This window comes from Plectropomus leopardus, chromosome 2 (assembly GCF_008729295.1).
Source record: "Plectropomus leopardus isolate mb chromosome 2, YSFRI_Pleo_2.0, whole genome shotgun sequence".
NCBI classification, from domain to species: domain Eukaryota; kingdom Metazoa; phylum Chordata; class Actinopteri; order Perciformes; family Serranidae; genus Plectropomus; species Plectropomus leopardus.
Window position 1 is genome coordinate 33,199,838 of NC_056464.1, and position 23,984 is coordinate 33,223,821.

The following is a 23,984-nucleotide window of genomic DNA, read 5'->3' on the forward strand; positions in this document are numbered from 1 at the left end:
AGCACTATTGTTTAGACAGCCACAACCTCCAAGAGTGACTGATACAGACAAGGCTGCTCAGCGAGTGAGGCTGAAAGGCAGAAAGTAGAGTAAAAGAAATTTTTAACTTTAGGTTGCAGTAAACCTTCACTATCACCACGATTAAACTTGTGAAGCTGTGGGCAGTGATTTAATTTTTATGCATTTAAAAAGTTTTCTTATATCTCCTGCAGGCAAGATGCACATGAAAAATATATACACTGAACTAAAAAAAGGGAATCAAAAATAATGTGTATGGGAATACCAAAGCTGTAACATGACTACAAGAGTCTCAAAGGGGATCTATTATGATTTTCCATATTTAGTGTGTCATAGTGTTACAATGTCAGATGTTCATTTTATACATGGCCAGTTTCAAATAATGTGGTAAACACATGTAAAGTGATCCCTGTGTGTCATTGTTCAGGAATGGTAGTAGACGAAAAGGCAGCAGGAAGATCAGGTTGATTTATTATAAAAACTTCAAATCTGAGTCCACTGGAGGACATGTATCTGAAAGCAGGAAAATCCAAAACTAAACCAGCAAACAGAAAAAAAACACAAACAGGCTAGAGGAGTATGCATGAGACAGCACAGGCTTTACAGGAGGACCTTAGTTATATCAGTGAGATACTTCTTTAATGGCAGTTGGCAACTGTTGTTTAAGGTGCTTCATCACCTTGCCTTTCTAAAATGTACATTGTAAAATCTGACATGTTGATCTTACTTAAAAACATTTTGGAAACAGAGTGCCTTGAAAAAGGAAAGTACATTTAACTATAAATCTTAATTCATGATTACATCAAAGTGTTAATGTAACTTGAAATTAAGCTGTATTTATTTGATTATGTGAAGCTCTTAAAATTTATAAATGACATTTACCTTGTTGTTTCTATGTGTATCGAACTTCAGTAAACCAAGTTAGTCTGACTTAACTTGATCATGACAAAGAGGATTTTGCCAATGATTAAGTTAGGAGGTCTGCGAGTTTTGTTATGTTAACATGTTTAAGAATATTAAAATATGATTGACTAGTTTGCATCCAGCAGATACAGATATATAGCACAGTAAACTTGGGTTTAATGAAGTTGCTAAAATGTAGAAAGATTAATTTAACTCAAGGTGTAATTTTTAAGTTGCAACAACTTCACAAAACAAAGTAAATAAGTAAATTATAAGTACATTTAAAATTTAGATGTGAAGTTAACATAAATTAAGATTAATAGTTACTTATTTATGTATTTATTTACAAATATTTTTCAAGACGGTCTGTTTCCAATATTTTCTTAAGTAAAATCAACTTGTCAGATTTTACACTGTATAAACTATTAGAATAGAAAAAGCGAAAATAAAAATCACTGTCAGCACTGTTTCGGGGGACTGGCATGTTTTCCCGTTGCACCTATTCTACATGATAGGACAGGCTGTGCTTACATGGATGCCTGCTGGCAATAAAACACTCACATTTCTTCTCCAGCTCTTGTACGGATGAAAAACAATCGAGTGAGCATAATGTAGGTTGTGGCTTAGTGGTTTTATCCGGTGTAGACGAAGTGACCTTTTGGTCTCATCCAGCTTTATCGTAACAATCCTTTGGGGGGTTTCTACAGATGATAAACTAAAACAGGGCAGCATCTTTTTTAATCTTGCACGACATTTTCTGGGCATATGTCAGATGTCAGCGTCAGATCTGGTTTTAATCGAAGAGCCAAAGCAGCAAGTGGTCACAGAATGAAGTGTTGTTCATCATGGCTCAACATCGATCTGTCTTATAAACTGATAAAGCAAGACAATTCCCAGCAGACTTGCAAGGCTGGAAAAACCAATCATCAAGCAATCCCGTAACACTTCTGTTTTCCTCTTGAGTAACCACACACGTCACAGTCCGTATTGCTAGCCAGAGCCAGCTTCAGCTGCACGTCATACTTTGGCCAGTGTCCCAAAACTGCCGCATTCATCTGATGATCACAAAAGAGATTTACTTGTCGAGCACAGTCAACATCCAATTACCCTGTTTGCTGAACCCAAATCCCTTCTCCCACAGGCTGCTACTGTTGATAATGCTCCCAATTAAAACACAATATTTGGGCCTTTGCCTCGTTACATGGCAATTAGCAGAAGGTCCGGTTACTTTTCGTTGAAGCTGATAGCTCTTATATGGTTGTTCAAAGACGGCAGCAGATGGATGGCTGCTTGAAATTCTGCTGAAACAAAGGGCTCTTTGATGTCTGATAATGAGTGACTGTTGTGATCCAATTATTACTTCACAAATCTCAAGGATAAATTCTTTTGTATACACTCTTTCCTTCAACCATCTGGATCCATCAATAAAAGCAAGTGTACAAAAATGTAAACTTCTGCTAAAAGATTTCATTTTTTGAACACTGCAAAATTACGGTTTCACAAACTTCATAAAGTCTGTGTCCCTCTCATTCCCTGCAAACTACTGTGTCTTTGTCTTTATCTCATTCAAGACAAAAACAATAAAGCTGGAGACTACAGTAGTTTGAATTGTGAGTCACACATGAGGAGAAACTTCCCAGATGTTCTTCTCGAATCTTAAACACACACACACTCAAAGATCTGAAAAGAATGGAGCATCACACACACTACAGGATGTTATTAAGATTATTGTGCCAGAGGGAGCATGAATGCACAACTTACATGATCTCATGGGGAGAAGATGTAAACAAAACAGAGACTGATATGGTGTGACAACTTGCAGCAACGTTAATTCTTTTCACTGAGAAAAATAAAAGCAGAGAGCTAAACAAGTCTTGATATAAAAGGAGAAATGGTCTATCCTTCATTAGCCACATTTACACTGTCTGTTCAAGATGGGAATATCAAGAATACATTACATGTCGAGCTAGGGGCGGACAATCAAGTGTAAACTTCACGCCTGTCATGCCTCTTGATTGCGGGATGCTGTGATGCGGTCTATAATCACACACTGGAGCGGAGTGATGCAGCCATTGTTTGGTTCTGTGTAAAAAATGTAGAGGCGGTATAAGGGGGGACTTTATTGCGGCCCTGTAGCACAATCTCTGTGTAAAAGTGGCTATGAAAACTGTAAGTGAGATTTTTAATGTCGGGCAGCAGTACGTGACCTAAAATTAGCCTCAAGGTCCAGAATGTTTACAGCTGCTTGGCATCACCGTCAGTGCTCCATACTGACATAATCATAACTGCAATCATCCAGAACTGAAATCTGAAAAACATGTTTGAAATGATCTGTGCAGCCCCGATGAGCCTGCAAGCAGTTCAGGAGGTTTGAGCCTGGATCTGTAAACTTCTCTTATTACCAGATAATCTAGAGCCTCTGTCTCACTGCACAAAAAACTCACTAACACCTGCTAACATCTGGCTGGTTTAATTTGTAGGAAAGATTACAATCGCTTTCACTCCCAGGTCGAATGACTGCAAAAGTGACAGATATTTATGGGCTCCAGCTCCCTATAGGTCCCACCAGCAATGATTTAAATATAAAACCTGGGTGGACACACAAATTTTAGCCCCTCTGCTGACGCAGAGACGGGCCGCCGAAAAATACTGTCTGTCTCTTCCCATGCATTTCTCGAACACCACTCCAAATTCATCTGCACTGACTTTGAAAGAGAGATTGAATAAGAGAGTTAAAAAAGAAGTTACCAATGTAACATTTTCATTGACCTCCATGCTGCTTTCTACTTTTCACCTCCTCCGTGATGTTTACCATGACACACCAGCAAAAAAATCCACACACACAGAAAGGCATACTTGTCTGCTGCAGAGCTGAGTACACATCCTTGGTGTGCTGGCACTGGGAAAGGAAACTATTGCATACTTTAAGGGGGGTTTTCCTGTGTTTGAAAAAAAAAAATGTACATGCGCTAATTCTGGTATGGGTGTAGGCCCACCATCAGTTCCTTCACCGTGCTTCATACATGCAAAACTGGAGGATGTATGTTATTGTGTCTTGTAATCCCATGTGGGATGCGCCAAGTGATACAGCATACAACTAAAAAGAAAAAAAGAGGAATTACTGGGGATGGGTAAAGAATGACCAGCCTGGCCAGAGCAGGTTATGTTAAAACCACCTGACCTCGCTAATGTGGCTAAAGTTCGAAGGGAGAAAGAAAGAAAACAGAGAGATTTAAAGACAGTCTTACCTCAAGTTTCTTACTTACATTTAGTGTCTGACTGTTGGGTTTACCTCAGGTTAAACACAAAAGAGCTCTCTAACTTTCTTGTATACATCTCAAATCTCTTCTCCACCACACCGTGTTCTGGGAAGAAAGTCAACTCTTATTGAATCTCAGAAGGAAAGCAGATAACTGTTTGCACGCGAGAATTTGGGTGGTACAGCCTCCAGTGTTCGCAGATGCTTTTGTTTAATTTTCTTGTGTTATGACTGCGAGACCTCTGTGGCAGGACGTCTCAGACGACCAAACTAAACAAAGGTTTAAAGGTCACTCATGCCAAACAAACTGAGTTTGTTTTTCTGCCATGCCAGTTGACCTGACACATTGTTTTAAAAAATGTTTGGATTTTGGTTCTAGTTTGGGAAAATTAATTCAGTGTCTCTAAACAAGGAGGATCTATTAGGTATGCCTCTTTTTTTTATTTTAACAAGGAAATATATACTATACTATACTGTACTATAATATTATATCATATTATAGTATATTATATTATATTACATTATATAAACAAATATATTATGTCACCAAAAACAATAGATAAGATATACTACAGAAAACAACACAAAATCAACCTCTGGGGGGGGCACCACAAATGAAAATTGGGGTCATCATAAAAAACTTGTTGATTTGGCATATTTTTATGAGGGTACCATGAAGGTCTTGATCCTTTGCAGCTTTAAACTTCGAACGGTCCAAGATGGCTTTAACTACAAAATTATTATTTGTGGGTATATTTATTATTATAATAACTATTCATTAATTTACAGATACAGACCTCCAAATAAAGTGTTCAAGCAGCCTCAAAAAGATATTTGTTGGTAAAATAAGCCTTTCCTTTGATTTAAAGTAGCATTTTTTTGGCCTTATCTATATTATATAAAACAATGACTTTCTCCCAGTACATCAAGTAGAGACTGTCGACATCTCTGTGTTGTGTTGTGTTGTGTTGTGTTGTGTTGTGTTGTGTTGTACCTTGGGAACAGGTGAGCCCGCCTTTTGAAAACAAATGTCTTTTTGAGATTTTGCCGAATGCTCTAGCAATAAACAACCTTTATGTCAGTTAACATTTCCGACAAGACTTAACACGTCAGGCGGGTCTGATAGCAGAATCTGTCAGACAACTCTGATTGTTATTCAGGACACAAACATCCTCCTCCACTGGGCTGCAAAACTTTCCCTTGGATAAATCTTTAAAGAGGGAGGTATTCGCCCAGAGAACAAAGGTTGCTCTGAGATACTGTGTATGTGAGGTTTGAAAGTTCAGTGTTAAATGTAGATTTGATCTATGTCTAACCTATCACTTCCTAGACTAATTTAAATTTACTGTGGGATGGAGATAAAATAAAAGGGACTGGATTAATCAAATTACACAAATAACATGTAAAATTATTTTATCACTTACTTATCTGTTAAATGAAGGACGATTTTGTCAATTTTACCACCTCAAAACTATTTATTTGTTCAACAAGTTGATTGTGAGACATAGATAACTTGCATTCCAGATTTAGACACTTTGAATCTTTAACAGGCCTTTAACTGAGTTTGAGGTGAAGTTTCCCATTAAAACAAATCAAAACAAACACCAGCTGTCTGCCCTGTTTTAGGCACCTTAAAGACATATTTCACTTGTTCTGGCCTTTTTTGTAGTCTGGGATGTTATGAATTTTATTTTTAAAAGGCAAAATTTATTTGACAGATTTTTTTTGGTGTGTTTGTGAGATAAAACATTTGCTGAAATCTGGCTTTTTTATTAGTGGTGAACTAACGACTATTCCTGCAACAATTAGTCGATTAGTCTATTATTTTAATAATCAATTAATACTTTTACTAACTTTTCAAACTAAAAATGCAAAACATTTGTGTTCCAGTTTCTTTTTTTGGTCTTACATTTTAGTGAACTGAAATTATTTTGGTTCTTGACTGTCAGTCAGAACAAGGCATTTAATTATAAAATGGTAAATGACTTGTATAGTGCCTTTGTAGTCTTCCGACCTCTCAAAGCGCTTTAACAATGTATGTCACATTCACACACAAATATTCATAAACTGGTCAAGGCTACAAACCAAGATGCCACTGACGACTCACTTAAGCTTGCACATGTATTCACACCGATGGCAATGACGATTGGCACCAATGGCATTCTGGGCTTCAGTATCACGCCCAAGGATACATCAAAAGGCGGACTGGGCCTATAATCGAAACTCTTGATCTTCTGATGAGTGGACAACCCACTCTACCTCCTGTTGACATCGCCTTGAGCTCTACACATTTTTTTTTTATCAGTATGGGCATGCATTTTTCACGGTTTTTGGTTTCTCTATAGACCAACAGCCCAGTTTCCATAAGAAAATGTCAGCATTGTACATTTCGAGAACTCTGACACAAACCCTTCTAATAATGCCTTTAAAGGATCCAATCATGGGTGTTTCAGAGCTACCTTTTCTTCCTCCAGCAAGAATAGTGCCCTGAGAAGTGTTATTTTTAAAACATATAACTGCGTTTTTAGCAGGGCTTGTGCAGCAAATAAATAAAATAAAATAATGAATTCTAATATTAACCAAGTTTTTTTTGTACCTTAAGCACTACTAAAACATAAACTTACATTTTCAGTGTATCTGCTACATAACAACATAGTTACCATTGTTTGCAGAAATGTACAGTAACCAAGTGGCTTTTTGTGCCCACGCCTAACCATACGTTAACCACAGCATTGTTGCAATGTGAAGTTTTAACGTATCCACTACATTTTACTTGCAAATAATAAAAATAACTAGAAAATTTCATAAGAATTTTTGGCAGGTACCTGTATTAACAGCAGTAGCCTATAGACTAAGTACATGTACACATTTGCTATTTGTAGTAAAAGAAGTACAATCTTGTTCAGTGTTTAGAGAAATCTAAACATATTACTCATGTCCCCTTCTCTCCCCCAACTTTCCTGTCTCTCTATTTAAATGCCCTATAAATAACAGGGAAAATGCCCCCAAAAACTATGTTAACATTTAAAAACAAAAAAAGAAAAGAAAAAAATATGTTATAGTTTAGTATGTGAACAAACACCATACTATAGCATGTGGAAAAAAAATGGTAGAATGGTTTAAAAAAAGTCGTACCATAGTATGTGGTCGAAATGGTCAAAAAAGTAATCATTCCAGATCCCGTTAAAACTTATGGTGCATCATTTTAAAGAGGTTTATGGTGAAAAGGTTAAAATAATAAATGTTTAATATTTTGAGGCATAAAATGTAGGAAAAAAAAAGGAAGAGGCATAAATGTCCTTCAAGAGTATAACATTTTAACATCTGACATCAATTTCAGATTAAAGTAGCTGACAAAACTTTCAAAACTAAACATATTATGTTTCTCTAGTACATGACAGTGGTGCCATTTTACAGTTTTTTTGTCCATCATTTTCATTGTTTCATTATACAAAGACATGATCGGTTTTAAGGTTCTTTGTGAGGCCTGGGACCAAAAAGGTTAGTGTGTTTTACTTGATTTAGACAAACTGAAACTAAAAAGTGAAGACCTTGGCCTATTAACAACAACCACCAAAGTAAATATGGATATTGAAAGGATTTGTAGATTGTCATAGAAGCAAAGGTCACAGACTTGGAAGTATGTAGTCTGGCTCAGTCGACTCTGGACGCTTCAGGTAGCATTGAATCCAAGATTAATAAAAGTAACTTGTTCCCACAGATGAACTACGCATTTTATGTGTTCAGGTTTCTTGTAGAAAGATTTTAATCTGAAAAACATCTGGAGAACAAACATGCTGAACTAAACAATGATCCATGTCTTCGGCATGGCGATGATGTTTGTGTCTTACTGCCTCTCAGAACTCCCAAAAGAACTTTTAAAACTCGGTATTGATGATATAAGGTGATGGAAGATTTAGCAATTGCATGGTGTATATAAAATTTCCAGGACAGCCTGTATGTTTTTCCAGTTTGTTTTGCAGAAACTGAAACCATGAGAGCTCAGTGAGCTGTGCATTCATCCAGCCAGGTTTAGGTTCATTCTGATATCTGAGAGTGACGGAGAGAACTGTCACTGATCTGTTTAACAACGTATTTGAAATGAAGCCTGTCGAGATAATTCATCCATGACCACAGTGAGTGAGATGAGATTGGTTTGCCAAGATTAGAAAGATGCTGACCCAGCCTGTCACTTTGTATTTCCAACTGGACACAGTGGCATCAGGTACAAAGAGTGTAGAGAGTGGTGTCTTTCTTTTGCCTTTGCAAAACCAAAAACTCAGGAGCAATTGCTCTGAGCATGACAGCAACCTGTTACTTCAACGGGCAAGGGACATTTTATTACCCAATTGTATTAGTTTGTGTGATTACAGGCTGTTCACAGCACATCCACTGTGTATTTCACTGAATCTGTGGAAGGTTATACCTCAGCAACACCTGCCAACGTTGCTCATTTATGAATATATTGGCATCAGCTATTTAAATCACAACCTAAAATGTGGATATCTATGGCAGCAGGTCACCGATAATGATGTTAAGGGATTTTCTGAGGGCTCCTTTCTACAAACTAACAGCTGTGAAAGTTATGACGAAATTTCGCATGAACATGAAAACTGGTTTCCTGTCAATATATTCATAAATGCACAAACTATTGAAATCACAACCTTGACGTGTGAATTTAAGGCATTAGGTCACTGCTAACGATGCTAAGAGAATCATAAAGGGCTATAAAAATAAAAAAGCTGTGAAAGTTGTGACCGGATGCACAAGACACAGAGATTCAAAACGACACGCACATCCCGTAGTGGGTGCTGGACTCAAGATAAACCACAATGTGAAAAAACAGAGAGGAAAACAAGTGACGCTCTTCCTCAGAGAGACACAGACAGATGAGTCTGAGGAAGAGCGTTTTTTGGCTCCAAACGTTGCTTGTTTTTCGCAGAGTGGAATCCTTTAAGGGGAGCTCCCTGGTGTGCGGACCTCTATTTTTTCACAGGACGTACAAGACACACATGAGATTTGGTTTTATGTCAATAAATTCATAAATGAGCTAGCTATTGAAATCACAACCTTTAATTGTGCATATTTAAGGCAACAAACTAACAGTTTTGGAAGTTGTGACAGGATGTCACAGGCACATGAGAAGTGGTTTTGTATCAATATGAAATCACAACCTTGAATTGTGCATATTGAAGGAAAGAGATTACTGATGATGATGTTAAGGGGTTTTCTGAGAGCTTTTTTACCACAAACTTACAGCTGTGAAAGTTATGATGGGATGTCAAAGACACACTGAAACTGGTTTGATGTCAATATATCCAAATATTACCAAGCCAATGAAATCACAACCTTGAAATGTGCGTCCTTAAGGCAAGCGATCACTAACATGGGATTTTCTGACAGCTCTTTTTCACCCACTAACAGCTGTGAAAGTTATGGTAGGATATCGCAGACACATAAGAAGTGGTTTAATGTCAATTTATTCATAAATGAGCTGTGACCTATGTGTTGAGTGTGTAGAGAAACACTGGGGCCAATGCATAAGTGAATGGCCTTACCTTGAGCCAGTGTTTGATTTGTCCGTTCTGGGCTTCTGCAGAAACAACATGGCAACTCCCACTGAAGAGGTCCCACTCCATATGTTGATAAAATGGTTCATTCTGTGGTAAGAAAACCACAGTGATTGTCATTTTCTGGTGATTATAAACAAATGAAAAAGAGATCTGGATATTATATTCAATTTCTGCCAACTGATGTTGAGAAAACCACAACATTGGACCTTAAACTGAATATCTAAAGCACGGTTGGTCATACAAAAAAGTATTTGAATATGTTATTTGAGAAAATACAAATCAGGTGAATTGATAATGAAAAGTTGATGGTTACTTTTATCCACAACTGTCTGAAATATCGGACCCACTGTTTCAAATATAACAAAGAATTTAAAGTTGGTTAGTCTGCCACCATAATGTCTGTAAACTGAAAATGTGCAGTAAGAAAAAAGGGAGTTGTCTCAACAAGTTTAACAGTAACTAAGGGGTTGAGGTTTAGTCAACAGCCTTCTTCTGCTTTCTGTAATTTGTTGAAATGTACCATGACAGGGATTCAGTGGAAAGACTGAGCAGTGATTGAGTCATCAGATGTTATCAACAGCAACATTCGTCAAACAGATTTGTAGTGATGTGTTTGGCCCAAATAAGTAAGATCACTTTGTGACTAAAGCCAGGGACCAGCACATACACTAAGACAAAAATACTCTATCAGAGGAATCAAGTCCTTCAAAGGCAATGAATGGGGCTGAGGGAAGTTGGGGGCTGGGGTTATGTAAACCCCAAAAGGCTTTAAAACCAATAAACATGTTTTCCCTTGGTTTCCTGTAATGCCTTCCAAGATCAAGTCTGTGGGTTTTAACCACAGAAACATAAAAAATCGAATCAACAACTGTTTGCCAATGGAGACAATGCTGATTGTTATTAGTTGGTGAAAACACACACCAGTGGGGCCATAAAGTGTCACACTTAATAGTCTGAGAACTCAATTTTGGCCATTTCTGACATTTGTTTCCCTTATCAAACAGAAAATGCAACAATACACCAGTCCAAGTTTCCAAACTAATGACCAAAATACTGGGGGAAGGATGTGATGCGTCATGAAGAAGGGGCGTAACTGGGTTTTTAAGCTGCTGCATAGACTCTGTCTTTGTAACCTGCCTTTACTGTCAGCTTCACTGTAGGTTTATTGAGTTTTACCAAGTGACAATGCAGTTGTTTTGGAAGTGAACTGAATCAATTAAAGGGATGCTTTGCAGATTTTCAACCAGCTGTGTATCGAAAAAATGTGAGTGGGAAATTAATCAAAAATCAATCAAAACCGACATTAAGAACCTCTAACCGACGTAATCTTCCCCGTGTCGGTTATTTCAGTTATTTAAAAATTTTGTTAATCCTTTCCCCACCGCGGTTGCCAACTCTCGCGTATCCGGCATGAGTCTCGCGCTTTTAGCTCCACGTCACGCTCTAAAACACAGAGAAAAATCTCACGGCAAACCACTGTGACAGCAGAAGTGTTGAACAATCTTGTAAGGAAGAAAACGTATTCAGATGAAACAGCTGATGGTCCAAAAGCGCAGCGCAGTTTGATTGAGACAGACAGACAAACAGAGCGGAGCTTCTCCTCAAAGCATCAAAGTGTCTGAGTGAGACTTCTACAGACTTTGTTTTAGTTTCAGGTTTAGTCAGGAATTATTTAGAAACACCAGGATGCATCATCCCGAGTCTCATCCAGCCGCTCACGCTGAGCTCGCGTATTATTACCAGGGGCAGATGTAGTTATTTGGGGGTCTGGGGCCACAAGCACATGACCGTAACTTCAACTTTTCTCTAACTGGGAGTGCTGGCAGGCTGTTGGCAGCTATGGAAGAAGTAGGTCAGAGTCCTGCAGTCAGGAGAAGTTGGCCTATTATCAGCACAGTGCTTAAATTAACCTGAAGTGTGTTTAAGATGGGGATTTAGTTCCTGTATAATGCTGAATAGTTTAACATAAATAACAATGCATCATATGTTTATTACACTCCAACGCACCAGGGTCAGATGAAACGTGTCAGTGAACTATGAGGTCAAAACCAAAACAAAACAAACACCCCCCCCCACCCCACCCCACAAAAAAAAACAAAACCATCATTGATTATTTGTAATCGAGGTAAAGTATTGATTTGAGGTATAATCGCCCAGCCCCATTACAGTCATTTTTGTTTTACGATGCAACTTCACAAAAAACATTAATAAATTTCTACTTCCCGTAGCATATTTGAGACTTTTGAAAGACTGAATAAAGTCATTTTAATACCAATGCAGGCCTTATATTTTTTTCAATTCATGAATTTAATGTCTTTTTTAAGACTTTTTAAGGGTCCACAGGAATCCTGTTTGGATAGGAATTCACACTCACATTATTTCTGTAGTTTCAACCTAACTCACCTGGCTTTTCTGTGTGACTAAGAAATTCTAAATCTTTCGTCTGAATGTTAGTTGGTGCTAAAACAGACCGTCTACATGTGTCTCTCGAAGTGCGTGCACTGGGATAATAAGCTCCAGCCGCTGACTCTGAGCAGCATAAGTTGTGAAGCCAAATGAGGGATTGAGGGATGGTTTCTGTTATCCATAAAAGAGAAGCTGTGAAAGTAAGACACTCCTCTTCCTGGAAGGATGAGATTAAGTAACTTTAAAAGAAATCATAAGGAATGTGTACCGGGGAGTCTCAGTCTTTCTTGTGACCCCTCGTGAAAGGGAAAATGACAGAGGTTACCATGAACTGAAGTAAGTGATGCCAAACTGGACGCCTCTCAAGAAGTCTTTGCAGTTTGTTTTTTGCCAACATAGAGGAGCCAGCACACAGTCAGGATATGGAGAATTTACCACAGCAAAAAAAAATGTACACATATAATAACAGTGACATGTATTTGTCACATGATTTATTGTTTATGCTCTATTATTATATATGGCAGACGGTAACTCACTTGTTGTGACACAGACTATCTCAATTTCCTTTTCTGGCCCTAATTTTTATTCTAATAGCAGCATCTAGTTGTTTAAACTTTTTTTTAAAAAAGGGACTACATAACCATTACCACCATTGCATGAAAATAATAGAATTATGGGAAGTAAGGGTGTATTCATATTCTGCCAACATGCTATAAAGTTGCTCAGGATGAAGAATGTAGAAAATAGTTTGGTGTATTGCGCCCTCTAGTGGATGTTGAAAGGAATTAGCAAACTGAACAGAAGCACCAGCAAAATGTACCAAGGTGTCAAAAGTACTCTTTTTGAAAGAAAGACCCCTCTAACAGTATTATTATTTATTACTACTACTACTACTATTATTATTATTATTATCCATTATTATTATTACTATTATTGCATATAGCCTATAACAATAATAATAATAACTGCACTTCCAAACTGCACTTAGTTACTTTCCACCACAACATTTGGGGCTGCAATTAATGATGACTAATTTACTCCTTAATCATAAGAGTTAACACATTTTCAGGAAATATTTCAAAATCCTCACACTTTAGAAGCTGAAAAGAACAATAGTTAATTGGGATTTTTGCCTTGACAAATGACTTAATATATTATCATAATAGTTGTTTGTTTGTAATATCCATTACCATTTAGAACCAGCCTCATTTGTTTATTGTTTGTATTTATGTACCTAACCTTAGTATTTTTTGTGGATGTATTTTTTAAAGTTTTCACTATTGTTCTAATTACCTGCTCATGTTTTCCTGTACTTTACAGACATTTGTCTTTGTGTGAAGTACTTTGGGCTGCATTTTGTGTATGAAATATACTTCATAAGTCAAATTATTATTATTATTATCATTATTATTCAAATTTGTACTTAATAAGTACCACTTATCAGGAAGAGTTAAAAGGTAATTAATGGATCACTCAGCACAAACCGATGTTGAGAAGCCAAATATTGTACAAGCCCGCAGATGTTGATTTTCTTTATGTTTATTTTTATTTATTTTTTTTTATTACAGGGGACCAAATAGGATTTGAAGAGCTATTTATCTATTTTTTTTCTCTTTGTGATTTAGTTCATGGTTTCTAGGTATTCTACTTTTATCAACCATTGAGGAGTGCGATTATTTTGTGGAGCTGCTGTATGTATTAGACAATCGTTGACTCTGTGTTGATTGTTGTGCGTTGTATTGGTGTTTTGTCAAACTGTGAATATGTATGCTATGTTATGTGTATTTGTGTAATCTTGCACATGAGATAGTGTAAATGAGAATAATTGAGACCCCAGAAAGAGTAGCTATTGTCTAAAACAGAAGCTAATTGGGATCTTAATAACAAACAAACTGTAAAAAAAAAAAAAAACAAAAAAAAAAAAACCCCACAAAAAACCCCCAATGAAATAAAAAAGAGATTTATTATTGCTCTTAAATTGTGCATCACTGCTAAAATAAATTTTTAAAAAGTGTAATTCATTTTTTTTGCTTGCCAAGAGACAATCAAAACTTTTTTGAAGGTTACAAGTCTGAATGTTTTTATTTCGTGGAGGGTAGCTCAAATTTTATTTTTTTAAAAAGTTCTTGCCTTCAAGTACTTCATATACTAGTGTGCACAAACTGCTACAGAATGATACATGTAGTACTGCCATACAGCATACTTTTAGCAAAGCTGGAGTAACTCAGTCTGAAATAAACAGAATCTTCTGTCATGGCATTTACTTAAATTTATCTTTTTCTTGACTCTGTATGTCTACTTTTTTTCTACTGATTTACAGATTTACTTGGCCACGACATATTAATATGTCTATCTCTGTATGAAAGTTTCTGCCAAACTGCACTGATGTCTTGTATGAGTACATATACTTGCAAAGAAACAGTAATCTAAAAAAATCAGACTCAAAAAGCGAGGGCTCGTCCGGGATTTGAACCCGGGACCTCTCGCACCCTAAGCGAGAATCATACCCCTAGACCAACGAGCCGCATGACGTCGCAGCCAAAATTTGAGAAATTGACCCGACAACAAGTACCGGTTAAAAAGTCCAAAATAAAGATATGTTGTGTGTCTGCGTTTAGCAACAATTTTGTCTCTGCAAGTGACTGCGGCACCCTGAAGCTAAGTCACGACTATGCACAAGTTGGCCAAACTTTCAGTGAATTGCAGCAAACTCAAATTCCCAACCCTTTGAAAGCATTGCGAAAGAAATAAACAATAAGCAATTAGCATGCAAACCATCTCAAAGTACACACACTGTCCATTGCCACAACTTTACTAAGTAATTAATTCTCTGTGTACTCACCAAACCTGAGGCTGTCTCACATCATGACTGCAGCTGCTTTAATTGCTGAATCGTGATGTTTCCCTCTGTGAAAACAGAAAACAAAGTGACATTTGAAGGTTAATTTCTCCTTAATTTCATCATTAATTTGTGTTTTTTTGAGTACTGTGGCAAAGTACGACGTCCAAACGTGAATATTTACCGAAAAAGCACGTTTCTTTCGACGGAGGCCTGTGTGTTTGCTGGTAATTAACGTCGTGTCACCGTGAAAAGTTTGTTGGAGGAATCCATCTTTATGGACCATTGACACACTGATGTTACGTCACCTAACAACCGCCAGAGGGCGTCATTGGTTACCAAGAAGAGGCTGGACAGAGGAGCCACACGAGGCGAGAGCATCCCTCCCCTTACTTCCGGCTTCGTTTATCAATTTTCTCAACTTTATTTAACCTAATCCCACTCAGGGCAATTAGTTTAGAGCAGCATGTTTAAATCCTCTCGGACAGTCGATTTGTGTTTCTGTCACTGTTTCTCTGCTTCTTTTTAGAAATAACAAAAACAGCTTTTTCAACATGCGTTTTTCAAAATCAGGATATAAAAATATTATGCATTAATATGATTTCCTACTTGGGTGTGCATAGCTGTTGAACACAAACTTCTCGCTCTGAACCAAAAAACAGTGGTTCATTCAGAAGGAAATAGCAAAAATAGCGTACGAGTCTATAATGACAAAATCATGACGTAAACATGGCATCTAAAGGGTTAAAATTATGAAAATTAATGAATACTTGATATTTGTGATGTTGCTTAAAAATAATTATATCCTGATTTTGAAAAACACATTTTGTTTGCAGAGTGATACCAGTGTGGGTATTTGACACTGCACAAAAAATAATAACGTATAAAAATCAATGTTGCTTCTAATCACTGACATATCCTAGGCTGTGATAATATATTTATATATATATATATATATATATATATATATATATATTATATATAATATATATATATATATATTTTTTTTTTTTTTTTTTAAAGTGACTAAGTGCATTTAATGTGTTGTATTGGTCCTTTAAGGGCATTTAAACTCAAAATCAAGTCATCCTGAGGCAGAAAAAGCCTTTCAGGGACAAGATGTGAACTGTAATCACTTTTTGGCAGGTTGAAAAAGTGCATTTAATTGTTCATGTGTTGTATCATTGTATTCGTAATTTGCACGATTAAAAAAAAAAAAAGCCAAAAAACCCCAAAACAAAACAAAACAAAGCAAAAAACAAATCCATGTCACCTGTTTGGCTCTGTAAGAAACAACCCCAAAATTAGCAAGAAATTAGTAAAAGGTTACAAGAAAACTATCTAAAAGTGAGCTATGAGCTAAAATAAAACAAAACAAGGAAATGACCTACAGTTTGCAGTGGACTTTCACATCCCCATATTAGGTGGTATCATCTAGGTATCCTTCTGCTCTGGCTTTTTACATCCCGGGATGCTGCAAATGTGATGTCATTAGAAGCATATGGTGGAATTTCACTGTAAGTGTTTATGTTTAGGTGGTAAAAGTACATGCAAACCAACGCTGATACGTCAAAAGATGCTCATGCTGGCACAGATTGTTAGTAGGTTCATGGTAACATGTAACATGGTAACATGTAGAAAACCCCCCGTCACATTAAGACAGTAGTGAAACACCAGACTCCTGCATGAAAGTCCAGGGTTTGTTGGACCAAACCAACACTTCTCCTGCCCACCCTATATTCGTGCAAATGCGACAGGCACTGTCCAGCTGCATTGTGAAGTGACGCTGCCTGTGCGTGTATGACACAGATGCGGCAGGTGCCACCCAGTCATCCAGCGGTGTATAATAACACCGCGACAGGTTCTGTCCAGGCATGTTCGCCAGCAAGCGCCGTTTCATGAATCTTTGGTGTCAGGATCGGAAAAGCACTGTTAAAATGGGGGTATTTTACGAGTTTGTAATGAGAGTGGGCTTCTGTACAATTTTTTCTCCCCCCAAACCAATGTATGCTTGAAAGATGTAAACAAAAACTGTGTTGAAACAAAATGTGTGTATCAATACTCCAGTTAAAAAACAGCAGCGTCCACTTTAATTCTAATTGTTTTCATTCACACTATCGAAGGCCACACACATCAGCCTCCATTGATGAAGCACAGTGCTTGTTGAGATTGGTCATGTTCATGAGACCAGCCCATCAACTGATACATTAAACTCACATTTTCTATTATAGATCAGTGGATGCAGGCAAACACAGTGTGGAGAGTGAAGCAGCTTTAAGTGATTGTATATTGGAATTCCCTTGATGATTGATGACCATGTATATGTCTGTGTGCGGCTGTGGAGCTCTCGCAGAAGGAAAGCAGGTCACTGACATCATGCATATTGATGCCTGGTGTCAGTAATGCACATTCCCGATTCCTGTTCCATAAATTAGCTGCTCTACTTGGCTGTCCTGCCATATTACATTTTAATTGAATTTTAAATGCTTGCAAACATGTGCAAGAAAATATCTTACATATTATATCAGAGTCACGTGATATTCACTGGCAACAAAACAACAAACAAACCGCTGCCCTGGACAGCTGGTTTATTTTGACCATTATAATGAACCAAAAGTGTTGTTGATATCTAGATAAACACCTTTTTTAAATAGTTGTAATCTCTGAATGAAAAGATAAAGACAGAATTCTGAGACTGCAGGAGAGTGTATATAAATGGGTTCTCAGTTTCTCGGATGGGTGTGTAAACCTTTAATTTTTCATAAATGAGTGATTCATTTTGAAAATAGACAATCTTAGATATTATTGTGTCTGAGTGCCACCATACCAACAGCAGGCGTGGTTTGCGGGGGGCGTGGTTTGTAAGGGGCGTGGTTTGCTGCGGCTTCGGGGGCAGAGCGGGCTGCAGTCAGATATTATTGACCATTTTCCATTCTCACTCACTTAAATTGCGTCATTTAATTAGACTCAACTTAAAGAAGCAGTGTGTAAGATTTGAGGGGATTTAGTGCCATCTAATGGTGACAATTGCAATTTGCAACCAGCTAAAACTTCTACCAGTTAGAAATCTTCAGTGATGATTGTTCAGGAGGTTTTACATGTGAGCCAAATATGAAAATACTGAATAAAGTGGTGTCATGTTACAAATCAGTGTTTCTCCAATGCCAACTAGCATAGCACCTGTAAATCACCTAAGATCCAGATGTTCAGGAGGTTTTTACTGGGAACTGAATTATCCACAGAGGTCTCCTTTTCAAAACAAAAGCATCCAGTGATTTAAACTGGTAAAGCACTCAATAGAAAGCCAGTGCTTGCTTTGCCCATTCAGGGCTACTGTGGAAATGTGGCAATGCAACGTCCCTGCTGGCTATCGATGTGGTTAGGCGTTGGTTTTTGGTTGATTTACCATTGTAACGTTGGGTGACAAAATTCAATGTTAATACCAACATCAATTGGACATAGAATAGCGATTATAGATGACGTTGATACTTTGTTGGTTTAAAATTGTGTTGTTAAGTAACCAAACTCCAAACATCCCATGCTCACGTCATCTTGAACCAGAATAACGACATTTAGCTGTAAAGTATGGGGGACAAAGCTCAATGTCTGCAAAATGTAAAAATGTCAATGTCCAGAAGATTTAACATCTGTACAATGTCTTTCTGATGTCATATTGACGTTGCCAGCTGGAATCACAATCTTTGCAGATGTGGACCTGCTCCCTATGTAGATATAAACAGCTCATTATAAGAGTACAAAAACACACTAATTCTTATTTTCAGGTGATTTAAAAAAGCAAACGTATTAGATTAAATTCCATTTTCCAATATGTCTCCTTATATCCTGCACGAGGGCCACTTTTGCAAAATGACAGGAGGCCAGGGGCCAGGCACAGCAGCCCCGTACATGTTTCTAGGATTTAGGGACATTTCTAGGATTTTAGCATGTTCTCGGATTTTGGGACATTTCTCGGATTTTAGGACATTAGGAGCTAAGTAAGGATTTCTGTTTGGGGTGAGGGGGAAAAAACGGTGTGAATCACTTTATTTTTTATTTTGAATTAGAAAATACAGTATTTGGGTGGCCATCCAGCACCCAGGTTTGGCTGTAAGTTAGGTATCACTGTCCTACATACTTTTCCCTCTTTTTTTTCCCCAATTCACTAGATTTGAAACTGTGTGTGTGCGTGCGTGTGTGTGTGTGTAAGTAAGACACTGAGCTTGACTGTACTCTTGAAACTACAAATAAAAGCTGCTTTTAGAATGAGAAGAATATATTTATTATTATCAAGAAGCTGCATCAAAGTCAATACATTAAAGGTTCAGAAAACAAGTTAAGGACAACAAAATAATGACAAGGGACTATTTATGTCTGAACAGCTTTTACCTATAAACGTGGTGAATAACAGAGTATTATTTATTATGTATCTATTAAAATCAAGTACATTGACCGCTGGGCCCTGAGACCCATCAGGCTTGGTTGCTAGGTGACAAGATGTGTTTTGCCGATGTCCGTGGATGCCTAATACATATAAGTGTGCAGAAACTATAGAGGACGACAGCCCCAGAGCCTCTCGATCGATGTGCTTGCGTGCCGAGCAGATGGCAGCCTCAGTTCAGACACCCGTAGCAGGAGGGGTTGGCACATATTTCACAAGGATCCGAAGGCGTGATGATGAACACTGGAAAGTGCGAGAAAAAGATAGAAACATAAATATTCATCTGACCTTAAATGTGTGCTTGTACCTCCCAAGGGCCAGCTTTTCATTTTTATGAAATTCTGCTAATGTTGATAATAGGATCCATATCCGTATCTGTGTCAATAGAGCAACAAGGGGCCGTCTGTGTCTGATGAGCTTTAATGGCCCCCAAAGACTATTTGAACAGCTTTTCATCGGCCTCTTGTATGGCGTTATCATTCCAGAGACACTTTATGGTGCATCAGTGGCAGCATGTGGATAACACAATGTGTAAACAGTGAATTCGAGGAATCCATTTGAGCAAACAAACTAAAGCTGGCATTTGTTGTCAGTGTCTTTAATCTGAAGTCTTGAGAGCAAGTCCACATCTGAGTAATAAAACTGTTGTTTACACAGCATCTCAAAGAGCCCCTGTGAGATTGTTTCTTGTATGAATTTGACAAAAGCCAAAATATTGCCATTAATGCAAACTAAACATAGTTGGTAAAGCAGGTGTGTTATTAAAGGAATAGTTTATGAAATTTGCAAATTTGCCTTTTTGCAGAGAAACCCAAAGAAAACCCAACCTTTTCTGTGGCACTCTCCTTAGTGGGAACACACTATCAGGTTGCTAGAAAAAAAACTAATTTGGTGGCTACAATGCCTCTGAAAATGCGGTAATGACTCCATCAAAAAATGATTGCTTTTGGTGGCACTATCCCCAGTTAAAACACAGCAGTGGGTTGCAAGAAAAAGACCCACATTTGTTGACTAAAAAGCCACCGGAAACCCAGCAATGACTTCCTAAAAACAACTGGTTGTGTTGTTTGTTGGTCTGGAACAGTGATCTGCAGCTCTCTGCAGCTGTTTGCAGCTTGGCAGGCATCTTGGTAAAAAAAACTATTACTTTTCATAGTACTATCCGGCAGGAAACAGCAATTACTCGCTTAAAAGCAACCCGTCGTGTTGTCCGTTGGTCTCAAATAGTGTTCTGCAGCTGTCTGCGGCTTGGCAGGCGCCTTGTCTAAGCGTAATACCACCCATGCTGCTCTGAACCTCTAAATAGCAAGGTTAGCTCCTGAAATAAGTGACTTTAGAAACGTTGATGCCTAACAATCACACAGTTTGCAGTGCACTTTGCAGAAATGCACAATGGCAACATTTTCTATTAGTGACTGGGCTGGTTCTTTCATTTTAATAGAGATGGCTACTATTTATTTAAAATCTATTAAACATACATTGTCTTCGTGATGTAAATAGATGAGATTGCACCAACTGTGCATTAATCCATGATGGAAAATAAGCCCAAACAAATGCACAAATGACTCCAGTTTGAGTAATGTTTGCTGCTGTGCCCAACTGTTTGATAAAAAATATTTAACTCTTTTAAAAAAAAGAAAATATATGTTTTGGAGCTCTTTGTAAAGATTTATGTCTTCATTAATGGCTTGGGGCTGAGTGCTACAGCTGTCTTGTTGGTCTTTTTGACACATTCGATGGAGACTTGAGTGCAACACACTGCCAGAACATGTCCTTCATATGTCCTCTGACATTTCCATATTTATTAATAATTTACTGGTCATTCGCTCGATCTTACCAAGTTGGGAGAAGACCATGTCTGCTCCCTTCCCTTGACACACTGGCTGAAAGACCTGCGGCAGGACTGGGTTGGCGCACACAGCTATGATGCTTGTCTCAGGGAGGTGAGGGTTAACGTTGTCGTCTAAATCCATCAAGTCCTTCAGCTGCTTCACCGCCTCCAAGGGGAAGCTCCTGTCTCCAACCTGGGAGGAGAGAATGAAGAGTGAAGGATGAGAAAAATTATCCAAATGCAGGTGCTTTAAACTGAAAAAGAAAGCATGTTGTACTGGTTTCGTAATGGGAATGAAGAGGACCAATGTATCCTAAAAACTTGAATCTGGAAAAGACGCATTTAGTCTGTTTAGCTGTGGCTTTGCAGGCCAGAAAGATCATGACTGGAGTGAATAGTTGGTGTTGAAATGCATTTTTTAAAGGGATAGTTCAGATTTTTTTAATTAGGGGTTGTATGAGGTACTTATCTATTGTCAGTATGTGAGATGCCTCCAGTTTAAAGGAGCAGGAGCAATGTACCGCTGTGAACCAGGTCACCAACAAAATGAATTTTTGGCTTCTTAATAAAAAAATTAATATCACTTTGAGTGTACACTATATTGAGAATATTTTTACTGTTTTACCTTGATGTCAGCGATTTCCAAAAATTAAGCTGTTATATTCCATTATATATTTGGAGACTCCACTGAGTCATTTAACATTGCTGAACTTGACCAATTTGGTAAAATGTTGCCATTTCAAATGTGTGTATTATAATGTCAGTAGCGTACAAAATGCACAAATAATGATGTAAAAACAAAGTGCGACTTATTTAAAGACAGCTTTTTTTGTTGAATCCCTGGGGTGCTTGTGCTCGTAGGGGACAGTAAATTACTAACTTGACCTACCTAAATAGTCCATTTCACCTGCCTCGAAGCTTATTGTTTTGTTTTAAGTCTAAATTAAAAGAGTGACTATATTCTAAATGTGGCATACACTTAAACTGTTAAAGATTGTTTAGGAGGCTAAAATACATTTTTCTGCTGCCCTGTCAACAGCGACACATTGCTTAGCTTTCATGTTGACACTGACTACGGACCTCATACAACCCAAGCTGAAAAAACCCTAACTATCCCTTTAAGTGAGAAGAGGTGAAACACATCCCCAGATCAATCCGGCAACATTTAAAAGTAAATATAAAAAGAGAGAGAGAGAGATCCCTTTGTGTCAGTAACCTCTGATTCAAAATGTTGTTCAGAAAATGCAGCAAAGAGCAAAGACAGAGTGAAAAGAAACAGCCTGGTCGATAAGATAAAGCGACACTCACCTTGACCTGCACTCCTAGAGCTCCCCTGCACACACACAGTGCCAAAACGAGGACAAGACTGAGCACTCTCATTTTCAGATGATGCAAGATGCCTTTCAGCTCAGAGCTTCTTCTGTGGTCTCTGTGCGTCTGCTCGGCCTCTTATAAGGTGTCCGGACAGATTAGTGAGTGATTTATTAACAAAGACAGCTGTCAGAGTGAGGGAAGTAAAGGTGGGGGGAAGCTGATTGGTCCAAGATAACCAAACGCTTGCGCACATCAAGAGCTTTGGATCCTCTTTTTGGTTTATAACCACCATCCTTTAAATTTGTTTATAACCTCTATTGCTGTTGTTTCCTCCGTCAGTGGAATATTTCTTTATTGACTTTGGGTTTTCACACTCACTCAATGCCACATAATAAATCTCACCTTTTGTTTCTCTCCCACAGATATTCATCACAGAGCTGTCTGATAAGGGAGCGGCCATATACATATGGAGCTGATCCATATAGGTCGCTTGTTTGCACAGTTGTGATATTTGCAAATTATGACATTTCACAGATGCAAATGGCAACTGTTTGTTTAGTTCCACAGCCAGAGAATTCACCTTAAACGCACCATGTCCAATAAACCTGAAATACTGAGCCAAGCATCACTTTAAATCACCTCCCTATATTTCAAAATGTACAATGTTAAATCACTGAAATAAGATTTAAGATGCTTCAGTCAGCTTTGGTGAGAAGGAGCTGCTCTTTCCCAAACTCTGACAACAGATAATGAGTGAAGTCATGGTGAGTCACAGTCTGGAGCTCCTCTGTCAACAATGAATTGTAGCCCGACTGTGAACTCAGAGACATTGTTTCAGAAGTCACTTCAAGGTCACAATATTGGACTATTTTATCAAGTTTTACTCTGCTGGGGTAAAAGAGGAATTAAAGGCTTCAACCATATTGCTTTTTTTGTTTTGTTGTCTCTAAAACTTAAAGTCACTTTGTTTTTTGGGCCAAATTGTCTACAACCGACTAAAGAGCCAAGAAAGAGTTATAGTTTTGGAAATGAAAGTCTAACTAGAATTGTACATTTATGCACAAAAAGATGCGCTGTGTTTAGTGTTTGTGGCATAACGATACTTGCAAAACCTGTGCATAGGAGGCATTTTAAAGTTAAAATTGTGAAAAGAGGAAGAATTTCTGCAAAAATACACTCACAAGCATGGACTGATATTGAGACAATGGCCCCCGTGTCACAGATACACAAAAGGCCCCACCACCTCTGCACTAAAACTTGGTGGTTCTGCCTCTTTTTTGTTGTTTTGCATGTCTTTGTAGTCATTATGCATCATTTTGTGGTTTTGTGTCTCTGTGGAAATTTAGTGTCTGGTATTTTTTTGTCTCCTTTTGCATGTTTTTGTAGATGTTTGTGTGTCTTTA

The 23,984-nt window shown here is 37.8% G+C and overlaps 1 protein-coding gene and 1 non-coding gene across 2 annotated transcripts; both read right to left on the minus strand.

Annotated features, from left to right (window-relative positions):
• Positions 1-14,611: 14,611 nt before the first annotated feature.
• Positions 14,612-14,683, minus strand: trnap-agg. Its single transcript has one exon. It is a non-coding gene; the product is annotated as a tRNA-Pro (tRNA).
• A 4,690-nt stretch (positions 14,684-19,373) lies between these two features.
• Positions 19,374-22,666, minus strand: LOC121948958 (guanylin-like). Its single transcript, XM_042494530.1, has 3 exons — positions 22,576-22,666; positions 21,274-21,460; positions 19,374-19,679 (listed from the first exon to the last, which is right to left on the minus strand). The coding sequence occupies exons 1-3, from the start codon at positions 22,645-22,647 to the stop codon at positions 19,609-19,611; spliced, it is 330 nt and encodes a 109-aa protein (XP_042350464.1). The 5' UTR covers positions 22,648-22,666; the 3' UTR covers positions 19,374-19,608.
• Between the last annotated feature and the right edge of the window lie 1,318 nt (positions 22,667-23,984).

Excerpts from the sequence above, each read along its gene's own strand:
- LOC121948958 (XM_042494530.1), bottom strand. The coding sequence starts at position 22,647 with ATGAGAGTGCTCAGTCTTGTCCTCGTTTTGGCACTGTGTGTGTGCAGG. Across the intron at positions 21,461-22,575 it reads CTCTAGGAGTGCAGGTCAAG|GTTGGAGACAGGAGCTTCCC; the intron begins GTGAGTGTCGCT and ends CTCTCCTCCCAG. Across the intron at positions 19,680-21,273 it reads CATGGTCTTCTCCCAACTTG|TGTTCATCATCACGCCTTCG; the intron begins GTAAGATCGAGC and ends CGCACTTTCCAG.